Source organism: Penaeus vannamei, chromosome 7, assembly GCF_042767895.1.
Source record: "Penaeus vannamei isolate JL-2024 chromosome 7, ASM4276789v1, whole genome shotgun sequence".
In the NCBI taxonomy this organism is placed as follows: Eukaryota; Metazoa; Arthropoda; class Malacostraca; order Decapoda; family Penaeidae; genus Penaeus; species Penaeus vannamei.
Window position 1 is genome coordinate 19,020,921 of NC_091555.1, and position 22,063 is coordinate 19,042,983.

The 22,063-nt window shown below is 44.6% G+C and overlaps 1 protein-coding gene across 1 annotated transcript in view; it reads left to right on the forward strand.

Moving 5' to 3' along the window:
* The window catches only part of LOC138862215 (protein sickie-like), a 309,916-nt gene extending 288,563 nt beyond the window's left edge, over positions 1–21,353 (forward strand). Inside the window, exon 7 of the mRNA XM_070123602.1 lies at positions 21,043–21,353. Within this exon, the coding sequence (XP_069979703.1) occupies positions 21,043–21,230 (188 nt within the window). The 3' untranslated portion in view covers positions 21,231–21,353. The remainder of the gene's footprint in view (positions 1–21,042) is intronic.
* The last annotated feature ends 710 nt before the right edge of the window (positions 21,354–22,063 follow it).

Genomic DNA, 22,063 nt, shown 5'->3' on the forward strand with positions numbered 1-22,063 from the left:
CTAAGATGACCTCATTATCACTTTTGACATAAATTACCACGTCAAAAAGAAAAACAAATGAACTGGCGCTGATAATAAACGCCATAAAAAGAGTCATTAAGGGAATTACCAGAGGTTAATAAACGTAAAATACCAAAGCATAAGTGGCCGCATTACCATAATTCTGATTTATTGCCATACAAACACCCTCTTGGCCCTCGCCCCTCCCCCCTTTTCTTTTCTCCCTTTCCCCCATGCCCGGGAGACACCCCATACATCACCCTTTTCAAAATATTCCCCGCCATTGAGGAGGATCAGCAACCACAATGGCGATCTGATCCCCTGGGATAGCAGTGATGCCGAAGATCTTAAGTTCTTAAGGATTCAGGATGCTCGACGAAAGAACGAAGACGTAATACCGAAGAGTGTTGATTTCATTTTTATTTTATACACTGCGTACAGAGCCAGTGTTTGAAAAGGAGAGAGAAATACAAGAATAACATTAAGAATACCGAAAGTTACAGCAGCTACCGAGGAAACATTTAAAGGCCACTTAATCCGAGGTTTGATTATCTCAGATCTCTTTAAATGGACGAGCACGTGCAGGATTCTGGGCTTTGAAAGGCTGGGGTAATTAGCATAATCCCATGGCATTTGCACGTGTTTCTCCAGCTGTCCCACCGACGGCGTGGACGCAAGTGCTCCCAGGAGTGTGGTCTCATGGTGCGTGTTTACGCATGAGATGAAGTTATAATCATGGATAAAGGCAAAGTGTCTGTACTTTTGAGAATATTGAATGCGATTAATCAGATAAAATAGTGAAGGTCGTAGAAAGTGAAGTTATACATTTGTGCAGCAATTCGAATATCTTGAAGCAGATGAACATATTTATCATTAAAGAATATTAATGTTAAAATTGATATAAAGAACATTATAATTATAGCTTCGCGTGCCTATATACATCACAAGCAACAGATGTTAATCAAGACTTTATCTTTCCCACGAGCTGACTTGTCTCCCTCATCTTCCTGTCCTTCCCACGTCAGCGGAATCGTCAATAGTATGATTCGGCGAAGGAATAAAGGCTTCCCCTTGCCCGGTGGGAATCCTCGCCGAGGGGAGGCGCTCGCTCCGGTGGCTGAGGCGGTCCTGCTCTTACAAAGTGACCCTTCTCTCTTACTACCCCTGTATTTCTCCCTCGAATATTCCGTTTCCTCCTCCTATTATTACTTTTCCTCTTCCTCATCCTTTCTCCACCTCCTCCTATTATTACTTTTCCTCTTCCTCATCCTTTCTCCACCTCCTCTTATTCTTCCTTTTCCTCGTCCTATTCCTTTCCTCTTCCCTCTCCTCATCCTCGTTCTCCACCACCACCACCACCACCATCATCATCATTACTACTACTATACTACCACTACTACTATACTACTACCACTATTATACTGCTACTACTTCTACTACTCCTATTTCTCGTATGGTTAATCACACTCTTGCTCCCCTTCGCCCCGTCCCTCGTCTCCGTCTTTACTTCTTGTCTTTCATTTACCCCCACCCCCTTTTCGCCCTCGCCCCCCCTCGTGTCTAGCCAATCAACTTTCATGAAGGAAACAAAGGAAACCGGCACGTAATCAAACAGTCCTGATAGGCCGTCACGTGGCTCTTCCGCCCACTCATGAGCTTTTCGTTGTAACTCTCTCTCTCTCTCTCTCTCTCTCTCTCTCTCTCTCTCTCTCTCTCTCTCTCTCTCTCTCTCTCTCTCTCTCTCTCTCTCTCTCCCCTCCCTCCCGCATCTCATCCCCTCTTCCTCTCCCTCTCCTTCTCCCCATCCCCTTTCCCTCTCCCCACCCCCTCTACGTTCCCACAGCCCAGAACGATCACGTAATCAAAGAAAACAAAGAAAAATTACATCCATTTTCCTTATTCTGGTTTTCCCTCTTTCATGTCGGTAATAGCAAATATTTACTAACGGCTTTCGCGTCTGAGGGGTCGGCCTCCCCTTCCCCTCGCCGTTTGTCTCTCAGGCACTTGTGGCGCAAAGGTCTCCGTAGATTCCATTGAGGGAGGGGGAGCGTGGGGTGCCGTGCTGGACACCCGTTTGTAAGGCGCCGAGGGGAACGTTCCGCCTTTCCCCTCTTTGTCCTCGTCTCTCCTTTCGCTGCTTCTCTTTCTTTCCTTCGTCTCTTTTCTTTTCTCACTTTTTGTCTTTTCTCTGCTCCTGCTCCCCTCTTCCTCTGATTCTCTTTCTTTCTTTCCCCTCCCTCCCATCATTATCTCCCCATATCTTTCTCATCCCTCCTTCCCCCTTCCGTCTTTATCTCCATATAGTCTATCCCTCTCTTTATCCTTCCACATAGCACCCTGTCGCAAACCACGCCAACTACGCCATCCCCGCGACAACTAGCGAACGGGATCATCACTAAGCGCGAACGACCATCACTGTTCGCGCGTTGCCCTTCTGCATGATCGACCCGTAATTGAAGCCATTGACTTCCGATGGCTCTTGTTGCGCGACTGTTGCACTTCGATGCTGGTCGCGGACTCGGAATGGGCGTCTGAGTGTAGAATGGGCGTCTGGGTGTCGTACTCTCGGCAGGTTTTGGTTACCGAGGCGGAAGCTGGGTGTGGGACTGCTGTTGATGTAGACTTTGTTGTGGAATTTTTATGTGTATTGTGACGTTAGTTTTTTCCCATTGTGTTTATTATAGAATTGGTAAAGTTTAAGTTTGTACTTTCTTTTTTTTTTAATTACAGATTTACCGTGCTCTGCTTGTCCATTTCATAATGAATTTAATATTGGTCTTCGTAAACACAAAATATTTTACATAGAAAATGGTCCTCATCACATTACAAAGTGTAAAACACCCAGGGTATTTAGCTTAACATGCCTCTTTCAGCTGAACTAATTGCCGGGGGACATGTTAGGCAGCTCGGTTTCGTCCTCTTGTCCGCATGTAAGGAGTTCGATGATATACAATGCATGCTGGTTTTCCTGGAATACCCTTGTTTTGGCCGTTCGTGAGGCGCTTATCTCTCCAATATACATCTGTTTATGTTTCTTCTCGCTGGTAATTGTATGGGGTCCTTGTGGTCCTTTTCCGGAAATAGGAAATGTCCGATGCCTCGTTATATTGCTGTTGAATTGCATCGAGTGTGGTAAGATAAACCAGCAACTTTTAGATATTCTTCTCTACCGAAAGATAGAGAAGGGACGAAGATAAATAGATGAATTAAATGTAAGAAATATGAATAATTAAACTAAACGTAAAAAAAACCCTCAGCCAAACGGCCATTTACACTTGCAGTTTCGAGACCTCGGCAGGAACGTGAGCGTAGCAGCGGTCCTTCCCTAGGCGGGTTTGAGACTGACGTTTGTGAGATTAATGTTGGGAATCCTCTACAAGATTAGTTTAAAGTAGACCAATGCAGTGTTGGGGACTAAGGGCCACGCGCGGGCCTTGCCTCTTCCTTGTTACTCTGCTTGCTCCCTCCTCTCCTCTCTTTTCTGACTCTCTCTCTCTCTCTCTCTCTCTCTCTCTCTCTCTCTCTCTCTCTCTCTCTCTCTCTCTCTCTCTCTCTCTCTCTCTTTCTCTCTCTCTCTCTCTCGCTCTGTTCTTTCTTCCTGTTTACTCTTTTTTTATTTTTTATCCACGTCCTAGACCCTTCCAACAGCTCGTTTCTTAAGGCAATTGCCTTTTCTTCCTTCCACCTTCGCTGTCCACCCCGTACTTCCTCTGATGCACCATTACTTCTTAGCTGAAAGGAAAAACTTTTTTCCAGACAGCAAACCCACCGCTACTTTCCTTTGGTTGCCAAGGGAGCGGCCTTTGTGTACTGACACGTGCTTTTGAATCTTTCTCTCTCTCTCTCTCTCTCTCTCTCTCTCTCACTCTCTCGCTCTCTCTCTCTCTCTCTCTCTCTCTCTCTCTCTCTCTCACTCTCTCTCTCTCTCTCTCTCTCTCTCTCTTTCTTTCTTTCTTTCTTTCTCTTTCTCCTCCTCTGTACTATACCATTTTTAAGGTTCCAGTTCTGTCTTCATTCCACCTATAATTACCACATAACAGTAGACCGTTTAAGATCTATAGCAACCAGAGTCACCCTCTCCCCCCTCCGATGACCGCCCCCTCGTCCAAAGCAGACACAGCAGCAATATTTGGTCCTTCTTATCACGACACATGCAACATGTAGCCGTGACGTGCAATATGGCGGGGAGTGAAAGGGCGACAAAAGAGTGGACGAGAGTGTTATTGACTTTCTAAACACTCCTTACACTTGCCCAAGTGGAGAGGGTGGAGGGGGGGAAAGAGGTGGGTATAGAAATGGGGAAAGTGAAAATTCTGCAGTTTCTGCTTCTTTGGTAAACAGCTATTGTTGTCGTCATGTTTGCAATGATTTTTATCGTTTATTTTTCTTGCTGTTTACTTTGAGTCTTATTTTGGTGCATTCGGGTGGTACACCAGTACGTACATAGATTTCTTGTATATGGTCAGTTATATAAGATATATTTTTTATAAACAGATATACATGATAATAGATTGATATAAATGTGGAGATGTAGACAGATAAATGTGTACCACGCCAAAGCATGCAGATAAGCTAGAATTGTAATTCTTTGTTGAACAGTCCCGAGTTTGAAAAACAAAAGTGCTTACGCTCTCCGTATCGGCGAAAGAATTGAGATCCCTTGTACAAAACAAGGGCGAAACGATCAAATCCTTTGCATTGAGAACCTTTAAGCCGGGATCAAATAAAATGATATTGTTTCTGTTGTACACGTAAAGATTCTAACCCCATGAAACTCCACTTGTAGCCCCCCCCCTTTTCCTTTCGTGGATGGCGGTCGATAGAGAGGGATTGAAGATAAGAGCCACCTATATTTGGAAAAAATAAATAAAAAAGAGAAGCAATAGGCAACATCTCAACCCCATCCCCCGAGGCCTTTCGTACGCAGGTGGGTTTGACTGCTGGTTTTGACCAACTTGAAAAAAGAAAGAAAGGCTCATACGACTTTTCCACTTCCTTTCTTTTTCTTTTTCTTTCTGTAGACAGTTTGGGTAAATTGGAAATTCGGGTGAGGGGGTGGGGGGGAGGTAGAATTCTCAAGTGTTTTGAGTTACGAGAACAAAATTCCATTTTGGAAATTCATGTTAAACGCTTTGGAAAGGTCTTGTATTTCTTGTTTCATCATTATTGTTATAGTTGGTCCAGTTTAAGAAAATCAGATAAGAACGAAAATTAAGGGAAGATAAGTAATGGACGTCCTGGAATATACTTTTTATTTCTTTTTTGAAAGTTTCTGTAGTTCAACTGGAAATCGATCGTGAAGAGGGCTTATCATCCTCATGTTATTTCTGATATCTCTGGCTTTCTCTCTCTCTTTCTCTCTCTCCCCCTCGCTCTCCCTCTCCCTCTGTCCCTCACTCTCCCTCTCCCTCCCTCCCTTCCTCTCCCTCTCCTTCCCTTCCTCTCCCTCCCTCACCCTCTCCTTGGTGTGCCCGTCCGTCCGTCCAACAGTCTGTCTGTCTCTCACGTTTTTTCGCTGGTCAGATGCCGTTGTTTTCTTTTTTACAAGCAGAGTGACGAAAGATGTGGTTGTTATGCGGATAACGAAGATAAGAGCCACAGTAGAAAACACAACGCAAAGGATAACGAAGCTAATAACAGCAAACTTTTCAAAGTAGCTTCTTCCAAGATTAAAGGAACTTCCAGGCTTTAATCTTACTGGAGTAGACTTTATAGCTTTTCGTGACTTATTTAGGAAATTGTTAGTTATACAATTTTAAGCACGTTCCCCCTCGAGGGTAAGGGATGCGTGTTCAGCTTGCTTTTTATTTTTTGTTTTATTTGAGATATGCAGCATGTAGGCCTATATTACATTTGTCTTGTTTAGCAATCCTATTTACAAAAAGAATGTTCCTGTACGTTTTTTCCGTTATAGGTGCTGGTGTTATTGCTAATGTTATTGTCTTATAAAGGTATTAAGTATGCTGTTACCATTATCCGCATTATTATTGTTATATAATTTTTATTCTCTTCTTAGTCCTCCTCCTCCATTTCTCCTCCCTTCCTCCTCCTTCCTTATCCCCCTCACCCCCCTGTCATACCCTTTCTCCCCTCCTCCTCCTTCTCATTATCATTATTATCATCATCGTCATCTTCATCTTCACTTTCACCTTCATCATCATTCTTTTTATCTGGCATTTTGTATATATTCATCATGGTATTCAAGGCGTATTTCTAGGTAGAAACCTCTTCACAAAGACAAACACAGCCGTTAGAATCACACTCTCACGCGACATTTTCCTTTTGTTTCTGCGCAAAATGAGTGAAATGCCTAGCTCATTATCCTTTTATTTCGACCTCTTTGCATTTCTTTTTTAATCTTTCTTTCTTCCATTCAGCCTTTCACGTGCCCTTTTTATTCTTCTACTCTGTGTGCTTCTCGCATTCCCTTCTCTCTTCCTTTGTCTCGTTTTTACATCTTGCGCTATTGTTCTTTTCGCTTTCGTACAATCCTTACCATGGAGTGTATGAGAATCCATATCCCACGACGAATGGAGGAAATACAATTCCTAAGAATACGAACACAAATCCGAATACTTCCTCAGCTCGAGAGGCAAGAAGAAACACTATATGCATACAGCTTTAGTATTATTATGATGATGTATGCACCGTAGCCTGGTCTGTAGATGTACCCTAGCCAAGCGTACCGTGAAATCTTATCCGCCTCGCCCCGTCTCTCCGGCTTACTCGTTCTTGGTCTTTGTGTGAGAATTTTGGGTCCTTTCTGGTCGTGACAGTGGTCGTGTCACCGTGTATGCGGTAGTCGTGACGTGAGTGTGGTGGATGTTCCTCACCGAGCGTGGCTGTTGTGGTAGAATCTCTTTCCCGGTATGTAGTTTGGGAGAGTCTAGAAAATAATAGTCTGGAGGTTTGATTATGCGGAACGCATTGCAGATTTTTAGTTGATAGATGGCCAGACAAAGCGCAAGAGGAATTAACAGGCAAACGCACCTAATCTCGGTGCATGCTATTGTGACCCGGTTACTCAGTGACCCAGAGAGATTGCTGACCCCTTTTCCCAGGTGTCGTCCAGTAAGGTCACGCACGCCTCACGTTTCTCGTTAGCCTCTCAAAGAGGCCACGAGACATATGGATAAATACGAGCAAATGCGAGATTTCGACCTTCGGTAAAAGGCAGGATGTCTTTATTGTGCATGAGTTTACAAATTCTATTCCTCAGGCGTACGGAAGAATTCTTCTTAAAAAAAGATAATTCAGGGTGAGAGGTTTGAAGGAGTGTTGATGGGAATAGAATGCAAGAAGAAAAAAAGGGACAAAAGGGTGTTTAGTTGAGGTTGGAACGAAGGAGTGGAGGAGAGAGACGAAAGAATTCGCTCCTTCCTCCGTGGGGTGGAGAGGAACAGAGCGAAGTGCCAATATTTCTTAGCTGGGTGTGATGTGTAGTGCACGAACCGGGCCTGTCTGTGACGTGGCCCCGAGGAGAGGCCCCACGAGACATTTTACTGCTTCTTATTACAGGTCACCCTCGTGATGCTCGTGTCCGGACGGACGCCACAAAGAAAGAGAGAAAAAAAAGATAAAAAATATAATTGTCTAGAAAGAGTTTTGTTCGCGCACTCGTGTAGGAGGAAAGGGATTTATAAGGAAAAAACGGATAGGGTTATGGGGTCGTGGGATATGGCGAACTGTTGAATCGAATGGCCTGAAGAGATTTTAATCCCTTTCGGTTTTCAGAAGCTTGCCGAGAGAAAATTAATAAAAAAGAATTAAGATTCGTAACATTTAACATTTCTGAGAGAGAGAGAGAGAGAGAGAGAGAGAGAGAGAGAGAGAGAGAGAGAGAGAGAGAGAGAGAGAGAGAGAGAGAGAGAGAGTATATTCACGCATGCAGTCATGTGTTTATGGTACTCGTGACGCTGCATGTTCACGGCATTAATGCAGTCCAGAGTTACCACCATATACATAATACGGAACCGCGTGGTCACATCCTGTTTTTCGAAAACACAATAAAATTTCCCTTGGCGTCAGTCCATGGCCAAAGGATCCACACAGGGCCATTTGCGCGGCGGGCTAGAAAGATTTAAGGGAGAGGACACCGAGCGTTGGCAGAAAAAGGCAGAAAAGGGCAGGGAAAAGGAGAAAAAATAAGAAAAAATGTAAATTGAAATTCACCCACGGGCTGTACCAAAAGCCCCGGCGGTAAAAGCGTTTGACCTCCGTGACCTAATGAAAGCTCGGCCTCACGAACCAGCGTGGCGTAGCGATGGCGACGGAGATTGCGTGTGTGTTCGCGTGGGCGTATGGTCGGTTTCGTGTGGGCGTCGCGGGCGTCTGATTGCGCCTGCTTGTTTGTTAGTCATCGATTATAGCCTTTTGGTACAGCGAAAGAGAAGAAAATTGAAGGAAAGATTTAAAGAATTTGTTTTGTGTTCGTTTGCCCGTAAAAAATAAATATTCATTACAGTGACCAGTAATTGTCTTGTATGTTGGTGTCGTGACCTTTTCTGGTCTTTATCAGCATCATCTTGTGTCTCTTGGGGAAGTATTAAAAATAATGAGCGAGCCTTCCCATCTGCGCTACGGGGTCTGCTCTCTCTCTCTCTCTCTCTCTCTCTCTCTCTCTCTCTCTCTCTCTCTCTCTCTCTCTCTCTCTCTCTCTCCCTCTCCCTCTCCCTCTCCCTCTCCCTCTCCCTCTCCCTCTCTCCCTCCCTCCCTCCCTCCCTCCATGCATCCATCCATCCATCCCTACCTCCCTCTACAGAGTACTAATTGATATGGATTTTCCCGTCGGACCGAAAGACCAATTTCCTCGCGTTTCTTTTTGAGTCGCCCGAAGTCCAAATGACTTTCTTTTGCTTCTTTTGTTTAGGACAAATCGGCCTTCCTGCGTTTCCATAAAGACTAAGAAGTCAGTCTTACAACTGAGGGTTCAGTCAGGTCTTTCTTTTAATGGTTGGGAGATAAGATCGCTTATCTTTTTTTACAAATGAGCTAAGAACTTATTTATGGAGAGAGCAGGAGGGAAGCCTCTCTCTTTCTCTCTCTCTCTCTCTCTCTCTCTCTCTCTCTCTCTCTCTCTCTCTCTCTCTCTCTCTCTCTCCCTCCCTCCCTCCCTCCCTCCTCCCTCCCTCCCTCCCTCTCTCTCTCTCTCTCTCTCTCTCTCTCTCTCTCTCTCTCTCTCTCTCTCTCTCTCTCTCTCTCTCTCTCTCTCTCTCTCTCTCTCTCTCTCTCTCATTGCTGCCTATTATTCTTCAGTGCGATTACTCTCCTAGTTCCCTTCTTCACTCTCGTTTTACACATCTCATGGATTTGATCTCCCTCGAGGTGACATCTGGTTGAGACATCATATGGCAGGTATATCGAGAGAGAAAAGACGGGGAGGGTGATAGGGCACTCTTTAAGGGTGGTCTAGTACGTAACAAGAGAGAGAGAACAGCCCCATTGTCTTCTGGCCGACGATTCCGACTATATTCCCCCCCTTCCCCCCCTCCGTGTCTTTTTGTATGCTAAAACCCTCGGAACTGTGTCTTCCTTGTGTCCCGTCTAATACCCCGGCTGCTGTGTTTGAGTATTTATTACAACGGCACTTTAACAACGGCGTCTCTTTGTCTCTCTTCTATTGAACGTCAGAGGCTAGGGAGGTTTTGCCTGGCTTTATGTGCGGCGGAGATTCAGTGTGGGCGTTTTTCTCTCTTTTATTTGATTATTCATTATTTTTAGTAGTAATAGAAGTAGTGGTAGAAGTAGCAGTTGTTGTTGTTTTCATTATTATTGAAATTGTCATTACACCAACTACTATTCTGTACATTTACGTTTTGACTTTGACAGCGGTGGGGCAGGGGAAATGTAAAGCTCGTTTTGAAGCGTTTTATAGTCCGTTAGTTACGAGTGATAGTACATTTATTTTCAGTTTATTGTGGTAATAGTCGTCGACGTTTATAACACAGTATGAAATAATACTCGTAACAGAATGATAATAGTTTATGGTATAGAATGATGAAAGTTTGCAAATCATGGCGGATGGTGAACGTTCAGAATGAATGTGGAATAATCAGTGGTTTATTACCAAACATTTTTATGCAAATTACAATTGAAATACTGGGGAAACTTTTTTCAGAGGGAGGATCAGAATGTTTGACGATTCAAACAAAATGCTGGGAATATGATTCCCTCACGAATCTAACTTTTGCGAGAGCGGGATGATGAAGAAATGTAGAGAAAGAAAAGACAAGAATAAAAAAGAAGAAAAAAAGTTAATGAGGTGATGTCGGGTCGCCGAAAACTCACCTTTAATATTTCTTCGGTTCCTCTTTTGCTTACCTGGACGTGTTCTTTGGCGTCTTAGCGCTCCTTGACTTCTATTGACCCAAAGGTATTGATTTCCTTTACCTGATCTTTTTTATACTTTTTTTTCCTTTTCTTTTTAGTTCTTGCTTTGGACGCGCATCCTAGGTCAAAGGTCGGGCTAAAAGATGAAGGCAGAGGTGTGAAGGAGAGAGGTCGGGATAAGAAAAAATAGAAATCTTATCATATAGGATTTTATTTATTTATTTATTTATTTTAGATAACTGCATTCAGTTACTGCAGGGGAGGTGTGTTTTATCTACTATCAAGATTATTGTTTAGAGAATTTTTATAATTGTTTCGTTATTTCCATATCCCGCGTCTGATGTATTTCTGATGTTTTCGTCCAATAATGACTTTCACATGCCCTTGCCGTCGTGGATCGCCATTAACTGTACCTTCAGCTCGTATTTCCTCAACATTTCGTTCGTATTATTCTTTCTTTCTTATTTTCGTTCTGCTCCAGGGAGTTTTTAGATTTAATTCCCTCCTTCTTTCCTTTCTCCATTCTCTCTGCTGCGTCGTTTGCGAAGGAGGGAAGGCGGGAGCTGAGATGGATGTTCCCTCCAGGTAAGCCAGGTGGAGAATGCTGGTCGGAGGGTGGGCGGGCGGGTGGGCGTGGGGGGAGGGGCCAGCGGCTTGCTTCGGCCGTGGCTTCCGGAAAAAAATGAAAGGCGTGAGGCAAGAAGGTGCTAAACGTCTAGAATCCCCAAGGGCAAAAATGCCGCGCTAAGGAAAGGCGTTTTCGGCTCTTGTTGCACCCGACGTCGTGTTTCCCCCACCGCCGTTTCCTTTGCAACCCTGGGCTGTTGCAAAAGGTTCCGAGGATGGAATATTGACCGTTCTCGGCCCACAAGCGGAGTTTTAATAACCACAAAGCCCCCGCCGAGGAGGAGCGCTCATTTGCATATCTTCCATGTTAAACGGTTAAATTTTAAAGGCTTGCTGTCTGCGCCCGATTTGCGTGCTTGAGTCATTTTGCTTGTTTATCATCTTCATTTTCTTCCTCCTCTCAATGATTTCAATGTTTTTTATTTCAAAATTTTTATTCGTTAAAGTAAAGTATCGAAGAAATATTTCGAACTCGAAGGAGGAGGAGCAACTTGGGCAGCGTGAAGGGCACTCCTTTGAACCACCTGTAGAAGGAATCTCTCGGTCGATAAATCAGTGCAGCGGGATCTACTTTATAAATGCAAGAGCCACCTGTGGGAGGAAACATATGGCTGGCGAAGGGAGTGGAGCGTCGTCTCTCTCACTCTCTCTCTCTCTCTCTCTCTCTCTCTCTCTCTCTCTCTCTCTCTCTCTCTCTCTCTCTCTCTCTCTCTCTCTCTCTCTCTCTCTCTCTCTCTCACTTCCTCTCTTTCTCACTTCCTCTCTTTCTCACTTCCTCTCTTTCTCACTTCCTCTCTTTCTCACTTCCTCTCTCTCTCTCTCTCTTCCTCTCTTTCTTTCTTCCTCGCTCTGTCTCCTTGTCTCACTGTCTTTTCTTAGTATTCCAGGTAGGAAAGACGAATATTTTTCTATCTGAATTTGTCAGCGTCTTGGCCACATTTCAAGTGTACTATAGAAAGTAGAAAATAGAATACCTAAGTTTTTCGCTGCAGGGATAGGATCAAGTAAGAAAGCACCCACTGACAAGAAACACGAAGCAGCTTTCAGTGTCTTGAAGCAGTCTGCTTTCGACCGAGGTTTCGACTCTCTTCCGCTTGCTGTTTAGCGTCCGTTGTCTGGCCTCGAGAACATGGAAGATGCATCAAAGCCAAATCCTTGTTTTCATTAGAAATGGAAGAGTCTCTCAGCTTAGAGATTTACTGTGCACTCTGAGAAACCTGTGAAAGTGGGACTGTGTCCCGAGACTTATAAAGGCAGGAAATAATTGTTCTGAGATTCTAGAATATAGAAAGAAAACAATTTCCAAAAGAAGACTTTCTTTTGTGAAAGATTAAAGACGATGAGAAGAGAAGAGAGAGCATCCACCCTTACTTCACCTTACTCTCTCTCTCTCTCTCTCGCATTCATTTTCTCTTTCTCCATTTTCTTCTCTCTCTCTCATTCATTTTCTCTTTCTCCATTTTCTTCTCTCTCTCTCTCTCTCTCTCTCTCCATCTATCTATCTATCTCTATCTCTGTCTCTCACACACACACTCTCATTTATTCTCTCCTTCTCCCTTTCTTTCTCTCACTCTTCCCGGACACTGGGCATACGCGAGGATGGCGACCGACATTTGGGTTTTCTATATGCCATAAATATTTCCTTCACATTATTTCCGGCCGACATCCCGCGAACAGTTCCCCGCGCGACAAGGAGTAAGAGCGGAAGGGAGAGGGTAAGGGAGGCTTAAGACGAATCCGCCGCTTCTCATTTCCCTGCCAGACATTCTCTCCCTCTCCCTTCTCCCCTTTCTCCCCTGCCTACCCCTACCCCCTCCTCCTTTACCTTCTCCTCCCTCGTTCCCCGCCCTCCCCTTTGCGAGTCCCCACCACAGGCTGCCTGCTCTGCTAACTCATTTTAAACTTTTGGATTTATACATTTGGATTCACCAGCGTCCTTCCTCTGGCCATGTCTCGAAGTGCCTCTGGGTTTGTCTTCTGGTCTTCGTTAGTTATTACTTTCTTGGGTTATTTCTTTCGTATATTCCCCCTCTCGCCATTTTCCCCACTCCCTTCCCTTCCACTTTTTTATTTCTTTTCGTTTTCGTTTTTTTTTCTTTTTTTTTTGACATTCTTGTAAATCTTCTTTTGCCGTTCCCTTCCCCTCCTCGGTCTCTTCTCCCCCGAGGTTCCCCTTAATCGGTAAAGTTTGGATAATTCAGAGTATATGGATATTCGCGTGCCTCTTCCTTACTTCGCCGGTGGATCTCCCTTCCCGCTCCACCTCTCTTTCCCTCTCGCTCTCCCTCTCCCTTTCATATATGACATTCGAAGTATTTTACAGCTTTTAACTTTATTTCCCTTTCACGCTGAGTTCAACAAAAGGTGAAGGTGATATATATATATATATATATATATATATATATATATATATATATATATATATATATATATATATAAAGAGAGAGAGAGAGAGAGAGAGAGAGAGAGAGAGAGAGAGAGAGAGAGAGAGAGAGAGAGAGAGAGAGAGAGAGAGAGAGAGAGAGAGAGAGAGAGAGAGAAAGAGGCAGGCAGGCAGGCTTCGATAATGCGCTTCCCTGCCAGGAAAGCAACTCAGGAGTCTTCTGACTCGACCCCTCCCCCCTCCCCCCTTACCTTTCCCCTACCACCCCCTTCACCTCCGGTCAAGGTCATACAAAAAATATGTTGCAGGTAGAAACCGGTAATAGGTAGACGAGATCCTTCATTAGTTAATTACAACGAAAAATAAGTAAATAAATGGTTATGAATATGAATAGATAAAGAGATAATACACAGATAGATTGATGAATGAATAAATAGATAATCGAAGCATATTATTGCGAGGAAGAGAAAAGAAAAAGGCGAACCTCGCGTCGTAGCATAGAGATGTTTATTTATTTTATACCTTTTTATGTTCCTCCAAACCACCTCAATGAGATAAATGCGGCGTAAAAACGAGCCTAAGAAATAGTTTGGGTTACAATACCGCACAGCCATTATGCAATTAGAGGCGAAGGTAAAGGAGTTTTGACGCAGGTAAATTGCATCAACAAGGAGTATAATGAGCTTCTTTTGTTTTGATTGTGGGAGTGGAACGATGTTTATGTGTGCTCCTCTCACGAGTGCATTCATCCGGAAAGAGAGAGAGAGAGAGAGAGAGAGAGAGAGAGAGAGAGAGAGAGAGAGAGAGAGAGAGAGTGTGTGTGTGTGTGTGTGTGTGTGTGTGTGTGTGTGTGTGTGTGTGTGTGTGCATGTGTGTGTTCCAGGTGTAGCTATGATAAAACAAAAATATGGCGGGAAGGAGAAGCATAAAGATATGGAGAGAGAGAGAAAGAAAGAGAGAGAGAGAGACTGAGACTCAAGTGCAGCCATGATAAAACATAAAGATGGCGGACGGAAGACCGCGAAATTGAAAAGCGAGACGGACGAAGGAAATACGGGAAGGACTTTCATTGATGGAAGAGGGAAGCAGGAAGGAGTGTCAGTCCCGGAGAATCAGATTACACGCTACAGCTCACTAATGATGTTCGTGCCTTCCCTTGGGGCTCATCCTTTCTCCCTTCATCAGCCGCGTGTTGGGCTATTCAAACTTCTTAAAACAAAGAGAGGCAGAAAAAAGGAATATGAAAAACAAGAATAAGAACGAAGTGCGAAGAGGAGAGAACAAGAACAAAGCGTGTCTGCTTTTCAAGACTTTCTCTTTTTTTCTCTCTTTTAGCTGGTTCGCAAAGGCCTGTCGATATCATGTCAGACAGTCCAAAGAAAAGGACAAAAGAAGAAAAGGAAGAAAAAAGGAGAAGAAAAGAGAAAAAAGACAGAAGACAAAAAGAAATTCGCATAATCAGTGCAGGGAATATATGTAATCGCGTCTGTCGAAGATAAAGTCTACGTTAAGATGTCGACCAAGCCTCTCTGTTATCTCCGTTAACTGCGCTACCAGTCTTAAATCTCCGTTAACTAAGAAAAAGAGGAATATAATGGCCTCTGTCGTACATAAAAATGGGAGACTGATTTTATTTATTTTGCGTTATTCTGGGAGTTTTATTCCTGATAGTGATTTTCAAAGGGATCCGCGCAACCGTTGTAGGGTTTCATCCTATTTCCCCTTACTTTCTTCTGTTTTGATCCGAGAAAACCGATATTGGTTATGTTGATCAAAGTGCCCGCTGTTCACAAAGGCATCGCCAGAGCTGGAAAGGTGATCAGCTTGCAATCTCCGGATTCCTTCCCGCGATCTGCCTGATCAAGGAGGTGAGGCTTTGAAGTGATTTGGTTTAATTCTGATTACTTTCATTACTTTTCACCGTTCGAGGGGTCAGAGAGACAGAGATTACCCAAACGTTTTACTCCTTACTCATATTACTAAATAATTTATGGAGTGCTGTTTTTCCCTTGTAAAACATCCCTCGTGTCCCCTCATCTGTTTTTTTTTACCTTCTCTTTGCCTTGTGCATTATTCCATCCTACCCTCTCGTCTTTTTCCCTTTCCCTCCTGGTTCCTCGACTCTAAATCCCCGAGTCACGTGGCGGACGTGGGAGTCGAAAGGACCCTGGAACTCTCGCCCGTCTTCCTCCCGCGGCCGTAAATAAGCGATAAAAAAATATGCTTGTCCAGGGCGAGCGCCTCGGCCGCCAGTCTCCAGGGGAAGTCTTCTCTCCCTTAAATTGGAGTTGCTAACTTTATCAGGGAATTCAACCTGCTTGGCCAACTACCACGCTGAGAAATCGTCCCACACGCACGCCCATGCGCATGCCTTTGCTCTTCTGTTTTGTCGCGGTTCGTGGGTTTTACGATTCTCTCTCTCTCTCTCTCTCTCTCTCTCTCTCTCTCTCTCTCTCTCTCTCTCTCTCTCTCTCTCTCTCTCTCTCTCTCTCTCTCTCTCTCTCTCTCTCTCTCCCTCTCCCTCTCCCTCTCCCTCTCCCTCTCCCTCCCTCCCCCTCCCCCTCCCTCCCTCCCTTCCTCCCCTCCCTCCCTCCCTCCCTCCCTCCCTCCCTATCTCCCTCCCTCCCTCTCTCCCTCCCTCCATCTCTCCCTCCATCTCTCCCTCCCCTCTCTCTCTCTCTCTCTCTCTCTCTCTCTCTCTCTCTCTCTCTCTCTCTCTCTCTCTCTCTCTCTCTCTCTCTCTCTCTCTCTCTCTCTCTCTCTCTCTTTCCCTACCTCTCTCTACCTCCCTCCCTCCCTCTCTCCTTCCGTCTCTCTCCCTCTCCCTCCCTTCCCCCCTTTTTTATGTGAAGTATTTTTTTCGATTTACTTTAGCAAATGAATTAATAGACAGATAAATAAGGACAGACGAGGAGAAAAAACCTGAATTGTTGCCATGTGACATCCAAACGCCGACTCATGGCCAGAGTGATCTAGCAGGCCTGGACTTCGCCGCTCGGACACACTGGCCAGGACATGGACGTCCGGCGCGTTTTATTTACCGCAGGGAACCGCAAACGACCTCTGCAAACTGTCAGTGACCCAAGACGCGGTCTTACAGCCAGAGGCCCTAACTCCGCCTCGCCGCGCATCGTCAGCCAAGACTCGCAGGATCTTCATTACTAGAAATGGACTAGTTACCGCCGACCATCCTTATTACGGCCTTTCTCTTCGAGTAGGACGGCGACGCTGATGCGTGCTTCGAATCGGGTAATCGTGACAGTTATTCAGCCTGTAAATAACCGAGATACAACAGGCCGGGCGGCGTGGATGGGCTGATGCCGCGATTCGTATGCTGCCGTTAGTCAGGCCCGGGTTTCGCAGGGTCAAACCTTACATTACAAAGCGGGACTCGTTGGCAGGGCGTTCAGCGGTTCCGCCCCAGACTTGATATATAAAAAGAAAAAAGAGTGATAAAGAAAACGGGAGTGGCCGACGCGAGAAGCGAGAGAATAATTAATCAGCATCGTAAGGGTGTGTGAGGATGCTACTGCCATGCGGTATTCTGCTACGTATCTTTTGAATATGGAAAGGGGGGGAAGATTGGTTTTGTTTGCGTTGGGGTGTTTATATTTTGTATCTTCCCCGCTTAACCATTTTCTCTCTTCTTTCTTTTGTTGCTCTTCCTCTCTCTTTCCGGCTGGTCCTACCTTCCTGCCTCCTTCCTTCCTTCCTTCCTTCCTTCCTTCCTTCCTTACCTCCTTCCCTCTCTCCCTCTCTCTCTCCCTCTCACACTTTCCTCTGACATCCCCTAGAATGTCTCTTCCAGCAGTGATCTTCAAGAATGCTGATGTCTTATTCAAGATTCTGTCTCCGGAAATGGATTCTGAGACCATTTTTAACAGATTACAACAGTCGCTTCCATTAGCTACCCTGCCTCTTTACCTCCAGAGAAGAGAAACAAAAACGAAACAAATAAAAAAGCCAAAGGACAATTTTAATCCCCCCGTTTCAATTCCCCTTTTCGCATTCACGTTGACGGTAAAAAGGGACAGAGAGAGAAAGAGATAAAGAGAAATAAGAGACTAGGAGAGGCGGGAGTGTATATTTTGCCGTGCCTTCCCATCTCCCTTTATGAATGGAGTAGTTCACGTACGCTGTTGTTCCCTATTTATGTATTTTAAGGCGGGGGAAGGGAGGGGAGGTTATACTCTTTGTTTGTAATGGAGGGATATTTTTGTATACACAGGGGAGAGAGAATTATTGTGTTTGTGTTTATGTGTGTGTGTGCGTGATGTGTGTGTGTGTGTGTGTGTGTGTGTGTGTATGTGTGTGTGTGTGTGTGTGTGTGTGTGTGTGTGTGTGTGTGTGTGTGTGTGTGTGTGTGTGTGTGTGTGCGTGTGTGTGTGTGTGTGTGTGTGTGTGTGTGTGTGTGTGTGTGTGTGTGTGTGTGTATCATCGTACGTGTCTGTGTATGTATATGGTTGTGTGTGAGGGGGTGTATGGGTTCGCGTGCGAGAAAGGGAAAGCGAGAGTTCGCTGTGTAAGCTTGTGCAATTATGGCCAAAGAGCTCTGTTGCTCACTTGTTTGTTTACTGTTTTTCCCGTTATGTTTGTTTGGGAAGATCGCGTATATTTGTTCACTGTTTTCTGTCTGTTTGGCCCAGTCCTCGCTGATAAGCCTTCCAAACAGCCAAACTTTGTCACCCCCCCCCAAAAAAAAAAAAAAAAAAAAAAAAACGCTCACTACAACAGAACTCCTTGGTTATTGCACTGAAATCCTTGGCTTAGACGAACATAGTTGGAGCGAAATAAAGAGCTCTGTTCTCGAATCACTTTTCCGTATATTCTGTTAGTGGAAGAAAAACACATGACAGCTGATTCGAGTTGCGCAACATGCTTTGTCCGAGTTTCTTGTCGGGATCGCGGAACTGACAGAGGAATAGCACAGTGTTTGTTTGTCTCACAGCGTAATGTGTGATTTTAAAGGCTCGACCCCGCCATTGAGACAGTGATTCAGGGCGAGTTCATCGCGAGGTGAGATTAATGACGTCATCATTACCCAATCGTCACGGCTTGTGACTTACAGATATGATATCTCTAGTCTTTCTTCTGGTGGTGTGTATGTTTTTGTGCATGGGAGGGAGAGAGAGAGAGAGAGAGAGAGAGAGAGAGAGAGAGAGAGAGAGAGAGAGAGAGAGAGAGAGAGAGAGAGAGAGAGAGAGAGAGAGAGAGAGACATACAGCTAGAGAGAGAGAGAGAGACGACAGACGGACAGAGACATATATTTAGATATATGCACAGACGGGCAGACAGGGTCAGAGTCAGAGCGGGTTGGGTATTTGTACCATCTGTAGGTATGATTTTCAGTAATGTCTCAGAAGAGATTAGTAAGTAAAAAAGTAAAGGATTGGAGTAACGCTTCTTTGGCTGTGTTCGACAACGACCCGTTCGTAAATGACAATAGGAACAGGTGCGCTTGTCCATTTTGCTCTCGTCATGCTGCTTAGTTGAAATCCTCAATCAGCGAAGGAATAAAAGATGAAGAGAAAGCCTCTTAATCTCTCCTAAGACGCCTCAGGAGATTATGTACGCTTACATCCCGTAGGTTTAAGCGGGGTCACCGTAAGGGAGACCTTTCATCAAGTGAGGTCATTCGGAGCTGTTTCCGTGTGCAGTTACCTTTACGTGGTAAGTGATTCGGTGAAAACCTCTCCTGAGACGCCTCCGCACGCGGTTGTGTGTGAAGACTGTAGTTGACTGGTGATTTGCCGTGTGATATGCAGAATGACGAATTAGTGATGATTCGGTGAAAGTGAAAATCGAGTCTATGTTGGAATAGAGATTTGAATTATTAATTTGATTCTTATATATATATATATATATATATATATATATATATATATATATATATATATATATATATATATATATATGATATTTCTCCATGTACCTGTGTTTAGAACATCGTCTCTTTATGAGACTCGTTCTGGTCGCCACACAAAATGTTTCGAATAAAAATCCCACAATCGCCTTCGTGCACCAGGCTCCCTCACATAACGTCTCGTCATACAGGCTTTATGATTGATCTTCCCTTTGTTAGAGGTTGATGCTTACCACTGGACATCTGTAAAAGCAGGCCAGACCGGCAGGCGGGCAAACTCCCTGTCGGGCATGACCACCTGCCGAGGGTTTTGTTATTGTGACAGTTGCGAAACGTGTTGGGTACTGGGGCACTACCTGGGGCTCATGCAGCGGCCACGACATCACGCCGAGGGAGTGGCAGCAGGGAGGGCGAGAGCGGGGGTGAGGGCAAGGGCGGGAAGGGGGAGAGGGTGAGGGCGGGGGATGGACGCGAGGAGTCAGCGGGGAAGAAACAAAGGATCAGGCATGACCGCTTGCATCCATGGAACGGTGTAATGGTCAATATTTGCTATTATTTATCGTTTTATTATTTTTGTTATTATTTCAATATTATTATTATTATTATTATTATTATTGTTATTATTATTATTATTATTATTATTATCATCATTATCATCATCATTGTTGTTTGCTGTTGTTGTCGTTGGTATTATCATCATTATGATCATAATAATTGTTATTGCCATCATTATTATTATGATCATTGTTATTATCGCCATTGCTATTGTTATTGTTATTATTATTATTATTATTATTACTAGTAGTAGTAGTAGTATGATTTTGATCATTATAATTTCTAGTATTACTATTATCGATATCAACAGTATTATTATTTCGTCTTTATCGTCTGCTTTGATATCGCAGGTATATATATATGCATATCTTTTTTCCTTTGGCATGCTGAAGAGATCCTTTGAGGGCTCCGGTCAGGTCTTTTCAGGCAAGCGAATTTTAGTTCCGAAGCCGTTCACTCGTGAGCGGGGGTTTAAGCCCTCTGGAAACGTCCGGGATTTTGCCGTCCTAATTCTGCATACGGTTTTGCTATATTGAAAAGGAGAAATGCGAGGCGGGTATTTGAACTCGGGTAATCTTCCTGACCCGGAGCTCGTGAGGTTTTAGGGGAGGGCGGGGGTCGTTGCTCGAGGTTGCAGCAGGTTGAGCGGTGAATAGGCGGCAAGGACTGGGATGGAAGGCTGTCCTGCCAGGCAAACAGGATGCAACAAGGCTTTGATGAAATTCAGTGTGGTTTCAGTACGATAGACCATCTGGTTATCTCCCACGGCGCATGTCTCAACGAAATGTGACAAAGGTTCTAAAACAGCACGCTTCTTAGTGTGAGAGTGGGCCTGTGCCGTGTCAGCTGCGAACTTAGATTCATGAGTGACATACCTGTCAGGAGAGCATTGTCCAGGCTGACAGCGCTGACGTGGCAGTGACTGATGACGGGGTTCTCCAGCAGTCCTCATGCCTGGGCTAGTATGGTAATCATGCTCCATCACGGACAGTATGGGAGCCTTTTGTCTTGGGAGTTTGCTTTAACCACTGGCGGCTTCTCATCGGCCGTTCAACTGTCTCCCCAATGGCAGTTTGGTCGAAAGGCGTTTTGGAATGCCGCTGGAGAAAGTAGCTGAACGTAATTGGCTATCACAGGATGGAATGGACTGAGGATATATGATTTGAACGTATTTCACATCTTTAAAGAAACGTTAAACCTGTATGAATAATTACCTTTGGAGAACGTTTAAAAAAAAAGACATTCCCATTTTCTGTTGTATGCTCACGTTTTCTTTCTCTTGCAGGTAAGATGTTTGTCCCGGGACGAAAGAGAGAGCTGGCGGTGAGTACGTGCGACCTCTCTCCCTCCACTCCCTGCCTCTCCGCTTCTTCATTTGATTATCGCGGACATATCTACGCGGTCATATTCGCAAGCCTGCCTCTGTTGTGTCGTGTTTCCGTTAATGCAGTCATTATTATTTTCATGTGTTGAATTATTCAATAGGGCTATCATGTATATTACGCCGAATATTCACAAGCGTTATTGACTATAATAGTTGCATACCGTGAATGCATTCACATCTTGGTCGTTCATTTGCACACACAGACACGCACGCACGCTTGCGCGCACAGACTCACACACGCATGTACGCACAGGCACATACATGTATATATATATATATATATATATATATATATATATATATATATATATATATATATATGTGTGTGTGTGTGTGTGTGTGTGTGTGTGTGTGTGTGTGTGTGTGTGTGTGTGTGTGTGTGTGTGTGTGTGTGCATGTGCATATGCATATGCATATATACGAGGTAAACATATACATACCTCCCTCCCTCCCTCTCTCTCTCTCTCTCTCTCTCTCTCTCTCTCTCTCTCTCTCTCTCTCTCTCTCTCTCTCTCTCTCTCTCCTCTCTCGGCTCTTTCTCTCGCTCTTTCTCTCTTTCTCTCTTTCTCTCTTTCTCTCTTTCTCTCTCTCTCTCTCCCTCTCTCTCTCTCTCTCTCTCTCTCTCTCTCTCTCTCTACTCTCTCTCTCTCTCTCTCTCTCTCTCTCTCGCTCTCTCTCTCTCTCTCTCTCTCTCTCTCTCTCTCTCTCTCTCTCTCTCTCTCTCTCTCTCTCTCTCTCTCTCTCTCTCTCTCTCTTGCCCTCAATTCTCTCTCTCTCCCCTTTGCCCACCCCCCTTTCCACCCCCACCTTCACTCTCAGTCCCGTTCCCTCTCCCCCCCCATCCCCCCCACTTGCGTTGCGACTTTTGTAAGCACATTTTTTAACGCTCTCTTTGGGAGACTTGCGCTGAATATGGCGGTAG